The sequence below is a fragment of the Saccharomycopsis crataegensis genome, assembly GCF_037102585.1.
Source record: "Saccharomycopsis crataegensis DNA, jcf7180000000072, whole genome shotgun sequence".
Lineage (NCBI taxonomy): Eukaryota > Fungi > Ascomycota > Saccharomycetes > Ascoideales > Saccharomycopsidaceae > Saccharomycopsis > Saccharomycopsis crataegensis.
This window is the reverse complement of record NW_027043819.1, coordinates 1920785-1939668: the sequence shown is the minus strand read 5'-3', so window position 1 is coordinate 1939668 and position 18884 is coordinate 1920785. Positions and strand designations below refer to the sequence as shown.

At 39.6% G+C, this 18884-nt stretch overlaps 4 protein-coding genes across 4 annotated transcripts; 2 read left to right on the top strand and 2 right to left on the bottom strand. All coding sequences in view use genetic code 12, as the record gives it.

Annotated features, from left to right (window-relative positions):
• Nucleotides 1-698: 698 nt before the first annotated feature.
• DNF3 (aminophospholipid-translocating P4-type ATPase DNF3) lies at nucleotides 699-6098 on the top strand (the record flags this gene model as incomplete). Its single annotated transcript, XM_064994295.1, has 1 exon — nucleotides 699-6098. One exon carries the CDS (start codon nucleotides 699-701, stop codon nucleotides 6096-6098), a length of 5400 nt encoding a protein of 1799 aa, XP_064850367.1.
• Nucleotides 6099-11661: 5563 nt separating this feature from the next.
• Nucleotides 11662-13833, top strand: PHO2 (Pho2p; the record flags this gene model as incomplete). Its single annotated transcript, XM_064994294.1, has 1 exon — nucleotides 11662-13833. One exon carries the CDS (start codon nucleotides 11662-11664, stop codon nucleotides 13831-13833), a length of 2172 nt encoding a protein of 723 aa, XP_064850366.1.
• A 938-nt stretch (nucleotides 13834-14771) lies between these two features.
• On the bottom strand, nucleotides 14772-15353 carry DASC09_006900 (uncharacterized protein; the record flags this gene model as incomplete). Its single annotated transcript, XM_064994293.1, has 1 exon — nucleotides 14772-15353. The coding sequence occupies one exon, from the start codon at nucleotides 15351-15353 to the stop codon at nucleotides 14772-14774; it is 582 nt and encodes a 193-aa protein (XP_064850365.1).
• A 1361-nt stretch (nucleotides 15354-16714) lies between these two features.
• MDM30 (SCF ubiquitin ligase complex subunit MDM30) lies at nucleotides 16715-18802 on the bottom strand (the record flags this gene model as incomplete). The annotated part of the gene is made up of 1 exon (XM_064994292.1): nucleotides 16715-18802. The coding sequence occupies one exon, from the start codon at nucleotides 18800-18802 to the stop codon at nucleotides 16715-16717; it is 2088 nt and encodes a 695-aa protein (XP_064850364.1).
• Between the last annotated feature and the right edge of the window lie 82 nt (nucleotides 18803-18884).

The window sequence follows — 18884 nt, the reverse complement described above, 5'->3', positions numbered from 1 at the left end:
TCATAAAACGTGAATGTTAGGATGTTATAGTTGATACCACCAAAAACCATCTGGGCGAGGGAAATTGATGCTATTTTCAATAACGATTATGATTATTATGATTATTGTGGGGACTGGAAAATCATCATCATCACCATTCAGTGTAATAGAGGACCATTACTGTAAAACCATCGAATAAGGAAGGCTCAGGAAACTCTGGTTAGACGGGGGGAGCTGCCCGTTTTTTTGTGCACTCCCTCCCTCCGACCACTAGCACGTGCCCATTTTGAGGATTTCTCCAGAAGCTCCCGAAGATTCCGAGGTGGGTCTCTGGGCATTCCCGGCCATAAAACACGTGCAGTCCGGCCTTCAGCACTGCCGTCTCCGCCCCAAAATTGTGAAGCGTGGAAAACTTGAGATCAAGATAGAGACAACTATTATCATCATCATCATCGACGACGACGAATAGGCATCGCTAGCGGTTCATAAAAGGCTGTACTTTCTTCAAATCATCAGTACTGGATATTTTTTTATAATCTGCAAGACCTTTATCGAGACCCGCACCACTTTAATTTTGAAACTTGTTTGGGAAATAATACTCTACCACTAGTTCTTATAATACATCTAATTAGCCTGGAATAAGCCTTGCTTTGGACCCCTTGTTTTCTTTTTTTTCTTCTTTGTGTGTGTCTTGATTAATTCCAAAGGGTATATTGATAATGTTCAATAATCACAATCACATCAACCACAAGGAACGTCAGACTTCAGATATAAATCATGTGGATGTATCAGGATCGCCGAGCACCGTCATTACTGATTCGCAAAACGTTGACAACACCAATGATATTCCATACTCTCCGTCATTAGATATGACCCCAGAGAATGGTGCAACCCAGTTTCCTGCAACCATCGATACCACATTAGCTAATGAGAATGGTCGACAATTTTCCCATTCTTCTCCCGCGACCACCGTGATAAGACCACTGGGGACTTTCGAAACCGCCCCTAACAGAAATTCCATGCCTTCGATGAAACCACCGATAGTGTCTCCAAAAAGAAGTCGTGGTATGTCATTGAGATCTCAATTATTGAATAGAACTTTAGAGAACAACCTTAAGGCCGCGTACAATAATAAAGACCATGAAGAAACCTATATCGACAACATCGAATTGCAATCGAGCATCAAACCGTCAACTCTGACAAAAACCTCATCGAGCCCTAATGTCCATGAGAGATCGGTATCGAGGAACCACTCTAATAAAAATAGCGGCTCACTGGTTAACTTATCCTCGACATCCACCAATATTCATTTAAAGAAAACTGCGTCTTATCCTAAAGCCCACCAAAAGACGTATAGTATCAACCGAATGATTCAAAGTATCAAGTATACTTTTGGATTGGCAAAACTACGACCAACGAGAGATGGAAGAAAAATCCCATTGGGGTTGGAACAATTTGATTTCCAAATATTTTCTGACGATAATCCCGATTTTCATGACCAGTTTTCCCCGGGAGATATTTCCTATTATTACGATGGATCACAGAATTTGTTGGTCGATGAACGAAGCTCACAACCGTACGTTAATAACCAGGTTGTGTCGTCGAGATACAATATTTTGAATTTTTTACCAAAGCAACTATATGCCCAGTTTTCCAAACTTGCCAACGTTTATTTTATGACCATTGCCATCATGCAATTGGTACCAAATTGGTCCACCACCGGTACTAGTACCACGATCATCCCATTGTCGATTTTCATTAGTATTTCTATTGCCAGAGAAGGTATTGATGATTTAAGAAGACATTCTCAGGACAAGCAAGAAAACAATAAAAAAGTCAGGGTACTCGTTGAAGACCCCGAGGAAGCGCGGCGTCAACTTTTGGATAAGAATTTTGATAAAAGAATGAGTATGGTTAGTAAACTATCTGATAGAAGTGACAATTCCACTACCGAGTTGAATCAAGATTTCAATAATCCTCAGTCCCCCACCAACGCCACCGCCAGCAGAGACAGTACTCCACCTCTGGAGAATGATCATGTGCATTCCGTAAATTCGTTTGCGAACAGCGCTCTTTTAAATGATGTGGATATCTGTGAAAAGAAAACCAATTGGAAGAATCTTCGAGTTGGATCAATAATCAAACTAGGTCAAGATGAAGCAGTACCTTCAGATATCATTATTTTGACCTCGGATAATGAAAACAGCGAAGTATTTGTGGAGACTATGGACTTGGACGGGGAAACTAACTTGAAAACTAAGGTCCCGCATAGTGAATTGAACGATGCGTGTAATTCTGCGGCGAAATTATCTAATGTCAAAGGGGTAGTTACCACCGAAGACCCAAACCAGAACTTATATTCTTTTGAAGGGCATTTCATCCTTAATAATAAGAAATACCCACTAACGAACGATAATATTGTATATCGTGGGTCGGTGATCAGAAATACCAATTGTGTTTTGGGGTTGGTGATTTTCAGTGGGGAAGAATCAAAGATCAGAATGAACGCCATCAAGAATCCTCGTACTAAAGCTCCACATATGCAAAGAACCATCAATATCATTATTGCGTTTATGATTTGCGTGGTGGTGGGGTTGTCTGTTGGTTCGTTTATCGCGGAAAAGGTGATTTACAAACGAACCAAGAACCGGTTCGAGTATCTCATGGGAAAAGACGTGGGGTCGATGCCGACATTCATGTCATTTATTATCATGTACAACACTTTGATTCCGTTATCTTTATACGTCACCATGGAGTTAATCAAGGTGGCGCAACTTTTGTTTTTACAATTCGATGTGGATTTGTATTATGGACCGACCAACACTCCTGCCGAAGCGAAAACCGCGACAATTTTGGAAGAGTTGGGGCAAGTGAGTTATATCTTTAGTGATAAAACCGGTACTTTGACCGATAATTTGATGGTATTCCGGAAATTTTCGATTTCTGGGGTTCCGTGGATCCATGATTTGGACCAAATATTGGAAGAATTGGAAGCCCGCCCTGAAGGTATTGATAATAATAATAATAATATTACCCCGTATACTAGCGGTTCGCCAAGTTTTGGCCGCTCTTCTTACGATGTTAGTCGGAAAGGGTCGCATGATTTCAGAAACTCCTTGGATAGAAAAGGCTCGGTGGATATTCGTCGTGGTACCGGGACGTTACATTATAGTGGGCGTCCGTCAATGGCGGTGATTGATGTCAAGTCATTTTCTTCCAATGCGGCTTCGCCATCGTTGAAATTAACCGCCACCAATTTCACCGAGATCACGACCAATAAATCCCATTTGAAATCGTCAATTGAATTGATCAATTTCATCCAAACTAACCCACATTTGCCATACGCTCAACGGGCGAAATTCTTCATTTTATCTTTAGCATTGTGTCATACTTGCTTCCCGAAAAGACTCGCGGGTAATGATGATAATGATGATATTGAGTATCAATCCTCATCTCCTGATGAATTGGCGTTGGTCACCGCGGCCCGCGATATGGGGTTTGTGGTGTACGACAAGCGTCAAAATACTTTGATTCTTAAGACCTACCCATCGGGATTGGACAAGCCGGCAGTGTCTGAGAGTTACGTGATTTTGGACATTATTGAATTCAATTCGGTTCGGAAAAGAATGTCGTGTATCATTCGATTCCCGGATGGCAGAAAATGTTTGATTTGTAAAGGGGCAGATAATGTGATTTTGCAACGGTTGAAGGCCTCGTACAACAGCAGTGAGGCATCGGAAAAAATTGCCAAGAACTCCAAGCTTAGAAAAGAGGCAGAGGCAGAATACGTGATCAATGAAAGAAATTCTAATAGTGCTGATTTATTCCAGAAAAGCACCATTCTGAACATTAGGAAATCGATGACGATGAAGCGGACTAATAATGATCAAATTGCCAATGAGTTGGTCAACGATATATTGGCGGAGAAGGATAATCGGATGTCATCAGAAATCGATCGGATTGCCGAAAATTCTCGAAAATCATTACATTTGGATCAACAAAGACGGTACGGTCTCACTCCCACCGATTCTCCTAAAATGGGGGATGGGCAATTCCACAATTCTCTTGGTGGTTATCTCATTGATGATGAATTACTTGGGAATGATCAATATATTGCCGAAAAGACTTTGGAACACATTGATGAATTTTCCACCGATGGTTTGAGAACCTTGTTGTACGGGTACCGTTGGCTTAGTGATTCTGACTACGATCAGTTTTCCCAGCGATATTATGAAGCGAAAACCGCGCTTGTGGATCGGCAATTGAAAATGGACACGGTGGGTGAAGAAATTGAAGCCGATTTGGACTTGTGTGGGGCCACCGCGATCGAGGACAAGCTTCAAGAAGGGGTTCCCGACGCTATTGAAAAATTCCATAATGCGGGAATTAAAATGTGGATGTTGACGGGCGATAAGCGTGAAACCGCGATCAATATTGGTTATTCGTGTGGTTTGATCAAGAATGTTTCCACGGTGGTGATTCTCAATGGTGATGAAGATGACGAAGCCGGATTATTAGCGAAGATGGAAGCGGCGATCCTCGAAATCAAGGATCAGAACGTTGCCCATTGTGTGGTGGTAATCGATGGAATGACCTTAACTCAAGTGGAAAACGATATTACCATGATGAACATGTTTATTGAATTTGGGTGTGTTGCCGACGCAGTGATTTGTTGCCGTGCCTCGCCATCACAAAAGGCCAAACTTGTTGGGGTGGTTAAGAACAAGTATAAAGAACAAGTCACTTTAGCGATTGGTGATGGGGCCAATGATATTGCGATGATTCAAAGCGCCGATATTGGCATTGGGATCACTGGTAAAGAAGGGTTACAAGCTGCTAGATCGTCAGATTACTCTATTGCCCAATTCCGATTCCTTGTCAAGTTGTTGCTCGTTCATGGTCGTTATAATTATATTCGAACCACCAAGTTTGTGTTATTCACTTTCTACAAAGAATTCATGTTTTATTTATCCCAAGCGATTTTCCAAAGAAACACTTTATGGACCGGGACCTCGTTGTATGAGCCGTGGTCATTGTCGATGTTTAACACTTTGTTCACGTCGTTGCCGGTATTGTGTATTGGTATTTTTGAAAAAGATTTACGTCCGGCAACCTTGATTGCTAACCCCTGGTTGTATCGTCAAGGCCGGGAGAATCGGTCGTTTAATTTACCGATTTTCATGTATAATATGTTTTTGGCGACCGCCACCAGTGCGATGGTGACACTATTGTCTTGGAAATTATGGGGCAACAGTGCCGCCAGAGATAATACTATTATGCCGAATGGAGTGATGACGTACACCGTGTTTGTGATATTGGTGAACGTGAAGTGTCAAATGTTGGATATGCGGAATCGTAACGTTTTTGCGTTTTTATCGGTGATTATCGAGTGTGGTGGGGTATTTGCTTGGAACTTTTTGATCACTCAATTGTACAATGATAGTGCGTCGTTAATTTATCGGGTGAGTTCAGGAATCACCCAGGAATTTGGCAAAGATTGGTCCTGGTGGGCTGGTTTGGCGTATTTGACGGTGGTAGGATTATTGGTGGATATCGTGATTCAGGTGTTGCGTAATTGGTGGTTCCCTACCGCCACGGATTATTTCCAAGAGTTTGAAAAGAATTTTGTACTAAGGAGTCGGTTTGAACAATTGGCGTATCGGTACCTTTGGCAATCTTGGGAGTTTGCAAAAGATAAGAATTTTGCCAAAGTCCGCAACTTGTTTGGTGGTGGCGGATCGAACGCCGATGGATTACGGGTTCCAGATCCGTCGTTATCATTAACCCTGGTCAATCCACGTCTCGGAAATGGGGTAGTAGATGCTGATATGAAAGGGACCATCGATACCATGAATCCAAAATATAGGGTACATGTCCTTCCAAGTGGCAAGGTTCATCGACGCCGTATCCAGGATACTACGCTCACGAAAATTGGTAAGAGGATGGGATTAATTGACAGTGATAATCATGATTTGGCAGGGATTGCTGAGGTCAATGAAACTGAGGATGAGGATGATACTTACATTGATGAAGTAATGAGACAAAGAGAGCCGAGCGATGAAGCAGATTTTGGTAACCCAAGAAGAAGAAGAGGGGCTGGGGAAGGGGGAGATGAGTGAGAGATGGATAGATGGATGTGATACTTTGTTAATTGATTATTTAAGGTCACGACATCTTATCTCTGATTTTATGATTATGCTTTGTTTTTTTGTTTTTTTGTTGTTTTTGTTTTTGTTTTTGTTTTTGTTTATTATTTATTTATTATAGTATCTTTGTTTGACGTTTTTTTTTTGACCTTCTTTGTTTTATTTTCATTTTCTTATTATTATATCATTTTATTTATTATTATTATTATTACATAAAGGCTTAGGAAATTGCATAGTACATAGTACATATTACATATTTATATTCAAGGATGAAATATTGGTAATTTTGAAACCGTCGATTCACAACTGCTGTTTTGATTTTTGTTTTATCAAGAAGAAAAGAAAAGAAAGGAAAAAAACAAAAAAACTTTATCATCCCATGCAGGGATCAAGCGTATATTCTGTCCAATTACACAGCTAAAGGAATATACACCTCTGGAAAGAGGTGGTAAAAAAAAAAGGGATCTTCTTTTTTTTTTCCATCAATTTACGAATAATATCGTATCTTGGTATCGGATAGTGAAAGAGTATATGTCTAGATATACAGGTCTTGACTTTATTGTTCTTTGTGGATGAGGACAAAAAAAAAATATATGTAGGATGAGATGCACAGCTTTGCAGAGTTAAGACCACCACCACCATATTTGGTTGATTGGCTTTTTGATTACAATTTAATTTCAATTTTAACCTTTTTGGGGTTTAATGTTTTTTTGTTTTTTTTTGGATGTTTTCTTTCTGTCGATTGTTTGGTACTTGTTTTATTTGTTCATGATTGCCCTTTTTTTTTTTTTTGGGTTATAATTAGGATTTGATAGTCGGAGGGTCCAAAGTTAAACAGGGAAGTTTCGTCAACTGCAAAATTTTGACTTTGGGAATTTACATCTTGAGGAATACTTTACGAATAGCCAGTTATTTTCCAGAATCCCGATATCCAGCAACAACCGATTCTTTCCAGGTTGTTACAACAACCTACGGATCTATCTATGTGGATCTCGTACAATAGATTTAATGGGTGTCAAAGGAGGAAGAAAAAAAAATAGGAGGCATTGTTTGACTGGGATTACAAGTACAAAAAGAAAAAAAAAAAGCCGATACATATTCGTAGATAGAGGCTTGCCAGGGATTACCAGCAGCTGAACAGTAGGAATTTTTCCGAAGAATCGTGGTAAAGGTGACGGATTGTTAGATGTATACTTTAGGGAGCTTGACTTTTTGCACTTCGAGAAAAATACTTATCTCAAGTCAAGCCAAAGATATAACCACGATGGAGACCACGATCAAGATAACTCACATGAAAAAAAAAAAAAAAAAAAAGGGGGAAAGCACACACACACTCTCTCACTCTCGTATCGATGATAAGCAAGCGAATAAAATGTTCTTTCGGGGAGGAATGAGTCGCCACCGAAGGACTATATGTGTTACAAGGATTCCAAAACCGATCTAAAAAGATGGTGTGTGTCAAAAAAAAAAAAAAAAAAAAAAAAAGGAATTAAAGAAAGAGAGGTAAGAAGAAATAAAAAAAAAAAAAAAAAAAATAAAAAAAAGGGATAATTGGACACGTCTAGGGAAAGTTACAAGACGATCGCTAGAAAGTGACATAATCTCAGAGAATGCTGCTAAAACATAATAGGGTGGATTGTTCTTGAACATAATAGGTGATCGCCCTGGTTACAAGGGATGAAACTAGATCGTCGTTGTTTCTTTTTTTGCGTTCTGGCAAAGTCCCCCATGAATAATTGCTTGGTACCGTGTGTATTAAATTACAATCACTCCTTCTGGGTGTGTACCCTAGCTTAAGGCGTTGGTTGATTGGATCTTCAAAGGAATGATTAATAGGCAATGATCCTTGTTGTTGCACCCCGTTTCGGCAGAGGAGTATAACATAAATACCCTCCATCACGTGTGGTGGTGTGTATCTCTGCCCCACACAGATAAAATAGAATGAAGTAAAATATAATACGTACCAAGCAGATAGATTTATCGAGAATGATATTTTCTTGTTCTTCCTCCCTCCCTTTTTGCACTCTGTTGTTTTGAATGTATAGTTGTGGGTGATTATAATCTGGTGGTTGTAGTTATGACATTACCGTATGATGATCATTCATCGCTCGTTCAATCGCCCTTGTTTTCTTTGGGTGCGATCGTAGCGGCGATGGTTAAAGTTGGCGAGAAACCCTAATTCTTGGTGGATGACGGAATGGGTTTTTGTTTTCCCTGGGATTGGTGTGCGGGTGTCTCGTATTATCTTTTTACGAAGGGGGAAGGATTTAACCCCGAATTAGGAAATGACATTGGTCTCTATTGTGAACCATCACCCTTATAACGCTTAGCGGGTTATCTATATCTATATCTATATCTATATCTATATCTATATATATATCTATATATATATATATATCCAAAGAATGCCCAGTGGGTTATATATGTTAGATCTTGCCAGGGGCAATACAATGATGGCTGTTATCCCAAACAATCTTTCGGATGGTGGTTTTTGAGGCGCAAAAATATCATCATCGTCCGAACCTAATCTGCAAGCGCGCTATAGAGTGGACACATACTATACAAAATGAGCCTCATTGGAAGTAGCGCCTTCAAATGAGCCACCAGATCTCTGCTAATGTAATATATATATATATTGATCCGGAGTATGGAGTGGGTAAGATATATACTTGTTATTTCCTCGACAAAAGATGCATTCCCATATCCTGTACTGCAGTGGGATACGCTTCTATAAATTGAAACCACAAAACCTATGAAAAATTTCACTCATGTAGTTCTACAAGCAACAAAAAAACAAACAAATGGGAATTATAATTTTTTATCCAGAGAGAATACTCATGGTGTATCAATCAATAGGTTGAAGATCATTATTATTGTAGTGTTTGAACATAACAATACAAAAGAAGTTTTGCACAAGGTTTCATAGGTTTCCCATTTTAGCGATAATAAATATCACCATACTACTGCTTGTTGTCGATTGGATAGAACAGAGGAGATACATCAAATACGAGGAAATGTTTTTTTCGCATATTTAGAAGTTTCTAGCATTATCGTATTGCTACTAAATGGTTTCCAGTCTGCCCCCCTCCACTTCAATGTAGAGGGAATTAATTTGTTAAATGAGACTTTGCCCAAATGGATACTTTTCTTTATTCCCAAATGTTTACTTTCGGTCTCCTTTTGTTTCAAAGTATAATTAGAGTGGAAGGTTTAATGATGGAAATGGAACGCGCGGCAACCTCATCATCATAATCATAATCATTTAAAAAAAAACACTCATAAATAATAGTGATAATTATTATGATTATTACGTTGATTGATGGCGGGCCATCCATCCAGCTGGAGCCGGTCATGCCCGATTAATTCAGGCTATATGAAATAATAACAATTCCGACGGAAGGCTTAAGCGTCGGATTTACTCATCTTTTCGATTAGTTTTTTTTTTTTTTCATCGATGCAAGATCAATGTTCTACCTGACACTTACTTCCAACAATAGTGAGCATATATTTCACAGATATTATAAAATTTTGAGGGAAGTGGTTCGAAGAGAACCATGTATAAGGAAAGTCCCCGCAATGTGTGGGACGACATATGAAACAAAAAATCAAAAAGTGCAAACCATAACTCTACAAAATATATAAAAAATCACATTAAGAAATCGAAAGTGAAAAGGTAAAAAGGTAAAAAAAAAAAAAGAAAAATTGAAAAAGGTTGGTGATTCATTCACTCACATTTGTGTAAGGTAAGGTATACAGAAAACACCAACAATTATTTTCACTCACATTTGTGTACTGTACTGATGATCGTTTCAGGAAAACTCTTCTATGGTAATGGCGAAAAAAAAGAAGACAACAACAGCATAATTTGAAACAACAAACCCCCGCGGGCAAAAGTGCCCCATCACTATGAGAATTATGCTGATTGGCAAAGGTCAACCAAATTGCCCGGTGGGGAAGGGAATTTTTTTTTTTTTTTTTTTTTTTTTTTACTTTGACAGCGATGGACGGCGAATAGTTTTGTTGTAATTCTTTTTTTTTTTTTTTTTTTGCTTTTCAATCTTTGTTTCGGAGTATGAGCTATATTTCCATAATCCAAACTATTTTTTTTCTTTTTTTCACTCAGCATGTAGATACATAGGATTAACCCTGCAAATGATAATTGCTTATTCTTCTTCTTTACCGCTTAAGGGTGATATTTTATTTTTGGTGTCTACTAGTGGTACAAAGAAGCCTTTTCTTGCCTTGGGTGTCCATCATTTTGGATTTCGGTTGATCAAGATCCGCTGGCATCTGACTTTTTAAATTTGTGTGCACTTTTTTTTTTTTTCCATTGGCAAAGATACGACGTCGATCCATACGAAAACGTCAAAAAACATTGAAACTGGACACACAGAGATAAAACAAAGCGATGTAATTTTTTTTTCATTTCGGATCTTATTGAAGATGTTTCACTTGCTTACCAGGATGATATAATAAATGCATTTATTTCCCTATTGTAAGCCTTGGTGGGTCTCAAAAGATAAGAAGAAAAAGAAAAAGAAAAAGAAGAAGCAAATACTGTTATCATCGCCAACATAGTAATAAAGAATTAGGCAATAATTGCTATTATTCTCATTAATTGTCCTCCATATTCAGCAATCAATCAATCAATCAATCAATCCGGTCGCACCACCAAAAGGCAGTCAAAGAGGAAGAAAAAACCCCCCACCCCCTATTTGTTGACTCCGGCGCTTGCAAAGCTTAGCTTTACTCTGGTTCTGCCCAACACTCTGTGCGTCCCTATGCGTCCCCATGCGTCTCTATGCACCACGCACCACTGCGTATCTCGATGCATGCAATTAGCAGCAGGAAAATATACTCCACTAAAAATAAAAAAAAGCAAAAATCAAAAATCAAAACCTCAGTAGGTAGTGGCCCATATAGCTCCTTGATGCTTCCCCCACATACATTTGCGTTAATTATCTGCATCACCTTCTTGTGTATGCAAAACCCTAACACTGTGCATACATATCTGGCTCTCCGTCAGTAGTTCTTGTTGTGCTCGTATAACTTTAATCCTATTGCACATACAGCACGGGAAGTATAATATATAATATAATTTGATTTCCCTCCCTCACTCACTTGGTTTTCAGGCTGTTTTCAATTGACGGTGCGTTCGTTTTGTTCCCTTGTTTGTGTTGTACACTGTTTTTTGATCTCATTTCATATTCCTTGGTTTATTATTATTGTTCATTCCTATTATATTCCTACCAGTCATTCATTCATTAATTATTATTATTACTGTCTTAATCATATCCCAAGTCACCATTGTCCTATCTATTAAAGCTTCCGCGGTACACAGATCATCTTCATCTTTATCATTTACCACCAAGTGATAACTAGTCCTTCTGGTTCCTCTCATACTCCTATTATATTATATCAATAATAATAGTCAAGAAAACAAAAACAAAAACAAAAACAAAAAAAAAAAACAGCCTCGTCGATCTGTTCAACCTGATCTGCTAATTTACCTTCATCCTTCTCCCCTTCAACCACAATGATTATGTCCTCTTACCACCATCCTGTGCCTTACTCTCACCACAATCAAATAGCAGCCTCTATCAATAATCTTGCTCAAGGACATCCTTCTACTGCCAGTTCTACTTCCACTACTAGCGTCGTCGCCGGCACTAATCCCATTACCAACTCAACAATATTCTCACCTAAGCAAGCCCAGCTATCAATTGTAAGCCCACCAATATCCAACAGGGCATCTTCTCCAGAAGATTCATCAAGCATCGTGTCTAACTCCATCGTCCCAACATCTGGCCCAAAAAGGGCCAGAGTCACCGGATCTAAATTAGCTATCTTGTTATCCGAATATGATATCAATCCTAACCCATCGCCAGACTCCAGAAAATTAATCGCCGCCAAAGTCGGGCTTGCCGAGCGGTCGGTAAGAATTTGGTTCCAAAATAGAAGAGCCAAAAACCGTAAAGAACAACGCGAACGTGATGCTCGTGGCGGTCATGGCTTAATGGATCCATCGGTGGTCACCGGGTCGTCCCGCGGAATTTACAATTCGCTTACAGCCCCTCATGATCTTGGAAGAGTTATCCCCGTCCATATCAACCATCATTACGATTTCATCCACGCAAACTCCATCACCATTGGTGCATGGCAACGGATCAAACAAGACCTGGCCATCAACCACCATTTCCAACCTCAGTTGCTCTCGCTCTCTCCAATCAGTGTCGAAGCTCTCATGAGTGATCCATTGGATTTGGCAATCATTTACTCGAAAAAAGACCAAGAAATCAACTACTTCTTCACCAGTTACAACAAAGGTCAAAAAATCTTGTTCAGAATCTACTTCTCGCTTGCCGATTGCCATTCGGTTACTTGTAATGGTATCGATAAAGTTTCTTCGTCTTATCAAACCTCGGTGTCATCGCCAACCACCCCAACTTCTTCATCAAGTTTCAATCCCAACCCTTCCCCATTAAACTCCGAGCTCACCCTTTGTCTTTCTAACTGTCCACGGTTCGCAGTATACTTCACTTTTCCAGATACAAACTCTCCTGGTAGCATGGGTGATGCTAGAGCCATGTGGACCCCTTCCGAAGATTTCAGTGTCGATCACCAAGTGAGAAACGCTTATTTTGGTGTTGGAGGCAAATCGATTCCTCATAAAATTGTTGGGAGAACCGTTGCATTGAAAATCCTTGAACAAGAAATCACAAAGTATATTGATTGTGAAACTCCTCATCTCAACAATACCGGGATCAACAATAACTACACAATGTCATTTGGTAGTGGCAATGGCGCTCATGCTCATGGTCCTCCTCCTACTGGTCCTCCTGCTGCTCCTCCTTCTCATCTTCCTCCTGCTGCTCATGGTCCTCCACTTGCAATGGCTAATAATACCTCTTTGTATCCACCACCACCTCCGGTCGCCCATACTCATCACCAACCACAAAACTCGTTATCGAGCTACAGTTTCCCATCAGCAATCACCAGTTCGTCTTCTGAACCATCGTCAAACTTTGTCGGCGCAAACTTTGGTTCTAACCTTGGTAGTATTGGTAGCGCTTCTGCTTCCGGGCTTGGCCACGGTCATTCTGGTTCGATGTATTCTTTGGCGTCTCCTGCCAGTACTCCTACTAGTGTATCGGTCAATGATTTCTACGGGTTCAATAATTCTAGTGGTAATCTTTACAATAAGGCCTCGAATTACATGCTGGCGCCAAATACCGGATACCAAGCTAACTCAGGTTATACCCCTACCCCGACCACCGCCCCAACCGCCGGAGGACCTGGAGAAGAAGCCATCACTTCTCCTTCGAGATCAAGATCTTCCCCGGTGTCTTCGTCAAAACATCACCAAATTTCCCCTAGTTCGGCACCACCTCAACAACTAGCAATTCCTCAACGTCATATGAGTGCGGTGGCAATGAGCGTGCCAATGTCTCATGCCCCACCACCGCCACCACCACCTGGGTACATGGTGCACCATCAACAACAACAACAACAACAACAACAAAGGGGTCAGGAGTTTTATTATCCTCCACCACAATTCAACGCTCCTCTTGGCCAACCACCTCAAGGAATGCAAAGCTATCTTCCATCACTTCAACCATTGATGGCTCCTCCAAACATGGTCGCCGCTGGAATGACGAGAATGCACCATCCGGAAGATGATGAAGTTGCTGAAGAATCCAAGAATTGAAAAATAATTGCGTGTGTCTGTGTGCCTGTTTTTCGTTTTGTTTCCTACAACCAAATTTATTATGTTTTTCTTGTTTGTCTTGTTACTTTACATGGTTTTTTTTTTTGCTTAAAATTTTGATTGTTCTTTTTTCCATTTAATATTAACGGCCATCCTTAATTTTTTGCTTTTGTTTTTGTTATCAACAAGAAAACAAAAAAAAGAATTTATTGTCTTTGTTGTTGTGGTTGGTTTCTTTCTTTTTGTTATTGGAGAGGAATTGCATGTTAGCTTATATTATACTATACTATATATTAATTTTCCCATTCTCTTTTTACTGTTTATATCGATATTATATCTTTTATTGCTTTTATTTATTCTATTGATGTGTGGTTTTTTATTAATTTTTTGTTTGTTTGTTTGTTTGTTTAGTTTGGAAAAGTCTTTTGAGCTGAGTATTTCAATTATTATTATTACGTGGATAATTCATTTGTTTTGAACGATTGTTAGTGTAAATTATTTCATCATCATTATTATTAGTGGAATAGGAATTTCTTAATTCCCGGGAAATAAACAAATTCCCCAATAATATTTTTTCTTTCTTTCTTTCTTTCTTTCTTTGTGATCCCCGATTATAGTTTAATTTTAGAGTGGTTGGGTATGACTAATTTATTTGGTGGGGTTTCCTAGTTGATCCGAGTATCTGGCTCGATTGGGATGGCCCAAACCATAAAAAATATCACCACCACATTAAGGTTTTCGTGGAAATCAAACACAAAAATAAATTAATTGGGGGCTGTTAATTTAACCCAAAGGAATTGACCAAATGAATGAATGAATGAATGAATCAATCAATCAATCAATTAATGAATGATGAGCAAGCAGTAGTTATTTTCTATTACATGATGATACAATTTGGTAGGGTTATTCTGTCTATTAATAGTCTAAGTTATGTCTTCCTAAGTGGCAGTGCTGTTGTTGTTGTTGGTGCTGCTGCCATAATCATTGAGCTCATCACTGGCTTCTGTCCTGTCGGCGGCGTACCCAGCAGCAGCAACCCCGAGCACCCCGGCGCCAATCGCCACTTCTGACACGTCCATCGCCACCGGACCGTATTTCTTGACGGCAGAAGAAGAAGAAGAAGTAGAAGAAGAAGAGCCAGACTTGGCACCACCGCTCGCTTTGGAAATCCCCGCACTTGACCCCACTTCAGAAGAAATCTTGGAAGTAGTAGACGACGATGACGACTTTGATTTGTGGGTTTTGGCACTACCACTGGCCTTTTTCACCTCGGCAGCCTCTTTTTCTGCTTTGAGGACGTCTTCTTCGAGGGCGGAAAACTTCGAATATGAAAGGGCACCCAATGGTTCAGCCGATCTTTTAGCAAACAAGGTGGATTGGTTCGACAACGACGACGGTGGTGGTGGTGGTTCGAGAATACGCTGAGGATCATAGGTATCGCCATTTCTCATGGTGGGAGCAGCGTTGGTGAACACCATCATGCAGCTGATGGTAACGACAATCGAGTGTGGCCAGTACATGGTTATTATTTGTGTATATATGCTGTTTCAAATGATTATTTTATTACAAAGACAAATTAATAAAGATGAAATAGCATCTATAATATATATATATATATATAGTGTAACCGTTGGACCCCTAGATATTTTTCCAAGATTCCTGGTTGGCGGTATGTCTAATGTTAAAAGTAAGAAACCCCACACCAAAAGATTCTATTCTGAAAGAAGAAAAAAAAAAAGGAAAAAGAAGACCACTATATAATAATATATTGAGATATAATGAGATATAATGAGATATAATGAGATATAATTAGATTATATATAATAAGATACAATTAATATTATTGACAGATTCACGTTTACAAGAAATACCTTCTCTACAGTCATTTCATTATCAACACCTACCTTTCACAATATTTTCGATGTGCTGTGTGCTTCGTGAAAGTTTCCAGCCGTGCGGTGCTTGGACAGTCCCCCTCGGCACCATTCTCTGATGGTGGGTACATGGGGCCACCCAGGGCAAAACACTATTATTTACAATTGTTTAATACTGGATGAATGATCAACCACAAATGGTCATTTAGCCATTATTATTAAGAAGATGATTCTCTTCTTTCTCTCCACCACCATGCCTAATGAATATACGAGGCTTTCCCATTTTAATTAATTAATTTAGTAATTAAGGAATGAACTGCCACTCCATCATCATCGAATTTGAAAATTCCCTCTTTAATGCTTTTTCAAGAATGTTGAAATTCCTCTTTATTGCACACCGAATTATAATCATAATTATAATAATTATAATGATAATAAACATTTTTCATTAATTTGTTACCAATTGCGGCCAGTCGATCAAAAATGATCGGCCCCATTTTTTTTTTTTTTTTTTGCATCATTCCCAATTGAACCTTCTGTAAATTATTGTTACATATTGATAATTTGCTTCCATCGTCTCTATCTGACACTACTTCCTCTTTCTCTGCATTTATCGAAGGACAACATTAGCCCATTCATCTATCGTACCGCAAAATGTTTAAACTATTTATTTAATGCTTTTTTTTTTAGTGTGAATTATAATAATTATGGACCGCGTGTATCCGACAGCCTTCATCTAATTTAATTAACAATGCTAATTAACTAAAAAGAAATGTCAATCTAATTTATCTAATTAACGTCATGAAATTTCACCTCTATATTTTCTCTGTCTCTCTGTCTCCACCATATCTAATTGCCTAAGACAAAAAAAAGATAATATATGTAGTAAGCTGCCAATCATTTGATACTTCTTTTTCCAGCCCCTATCGATACTCGCGAAAAAAATTACTATTTTTATAAACAACAACAACTAATTAGACTAAATTTAATCATATATTACATCAGCATTATAAATTAGGGTACAATTTCTTGAGAAGCTTCGTGGCAATAAACCTACCACTGGTATCATCATATCGTTCAAAAAATAGCCCGATCAGCTCATGGCTGCACAAGTCTTTAATGATTGAGCCATCAATCTCTGGGAGAATCATCAGCCCCACTAACCCATCTTCTTCTTCTTCTTCTTCATCATCATCATCACCTGAGCCAACAAAATACAACTCACCAATTCCTTCAACCACCCCATCGTAATCATTCTCATTACCTCTGCCTCGTCGACCCACAAGTCCTGCTTGTGCGTAAACGCTCACCGATCCCCCAATTCCCCCGCCATCATTGCCCATACTGCCAACAAAACTGGCCCCTCCACTACTGTAAACATTGTAAAACACAGTATACGTGGTCTCCCCAGTCCCATCAAGCACCGCACTATAGTTCGGCACCGCTTTCCACCCAACAACAATCCCATACGTCGACCATCGTTGATGGTACACCACATCGCCGACCTGGAATCTGCGTGACTTTGGATAACCGCCGGTATCGGGATGGATGTTGAAGTGCTTTAGGAATAAATCGCAATACTCTTGTTTAAGCTGCTCAGCGAATCGCTGGAAATATTCCTGTTGGTGGGGGTCAATTTCCAATGGCCAGTATCTTTTAATGAATGGTAAATCGGTGAAATATGAAAATTTAAGGTCATCAACGAGTTTCTCATGAGCCCGAACCCGTTCTAAACTTTCAGAAGCCAGTAATGGATCATTTCTCGAGGTCGAGGTCGAGGTCGAGGTCTCTTTGGCAACGACCATGAGCTTATAGTAAGCAGAAATATACTCGAATCGATCGCGCGAGACTTCGGACCCAGAAATTGGGAACAACGTCTCGTACATTTCCCTGACCCGCACATCATCTCGTCTATTAGCAAGACTCAGAAGCTCGGTGACCAGCGGGAATTTGAAATCAAACACGTAGCTTAAAACATCTTGAACCAGTAATGGTGCCAAATATTCTTTGACCAATGATTCCACCATCGACGCTCCTCCTCCTCCTACCATTCGCATACCTCTGATTCTTCTGGTACGATGGGTTCCATGATGTCGTACATGTTGGGCGATTTGGGCGTTGGTGAACACTTGAACGTTTCGTTTATTAACAAACACCATCGATCGGCCATTTTCCGCCATCGAATCATTGACAACAATCACGGTTCTTGAAACATGGCAAGGGATTCCCAATTTATTGGCTAATCTTGCGACAATACTGTTCAATAAGATCGTACTGCCCCGGGTTTCTCCACTGTACACCCGTAGTAGAAAATTATCTTCCAACAGAGGAGGCGACGGTTGAACAATGACTTTTAGATGGTTTGCTGATAATTTGGAAGTATAGTTTTTCTCCTTGACTTTGAATAACAATGTTCCTAGTAGTACCACCGAATGGGTATGGGAATACGGCATAGTAGCGTTATCAACAATATCGTGGTATAATCGTAACACTTCATCGATCACAAGGTTCCTATAAGGAAGCAACACATCAAAACAAGGATCAAAGTACGAAAGTTTGAAAAAACATTCTTCAAGAGGAATTGTCATAGTATTGTCATGTTGTAAGGTGTGGTGGTGAATGAATTGGAACCCCACATTGCTTCTAAGCGATCGTAGTAAATTGAGAATGATATGTTTTCGAGGGAAGCCTTCTAAACCAGTGGGACTAGCCCGAGATAAATTGAATAGGAGAGGAATCATGTCGTAGATATTCTCATCTTCCAAAATTCTCCATAGCTGATCAAAAGTCGCGTCAATGTTGAGATTGTTTATCGAATGGGTTAGATCGGACAAGAACCGACGTTCTTTGGTACGTCTATGAGTATAATAATAAAAGAAGTCATCAACACCAGTCAAAGCACGTTTATCGATATCGTGTATCGTAAACCACCGGGCCACACTCCATTGTCGCCATATCCTGCTAGTTTTCACCACGAGGTCGAACTCTTTCGATACAAGCCGGAGACAGCACATAGTGGCGGGACACACGAATTGAAAGATTTCATTCCATACATCTTGCGGCAATTGAGCGATCAGAACACCAGACTGTGCCATGGTTCATTTCTCAGGGCCATAAAAAGAGAAAAGAAAAAGGAAATCCCGACTTATCTTGTTCAGTCTATCGGGACAATTCGTA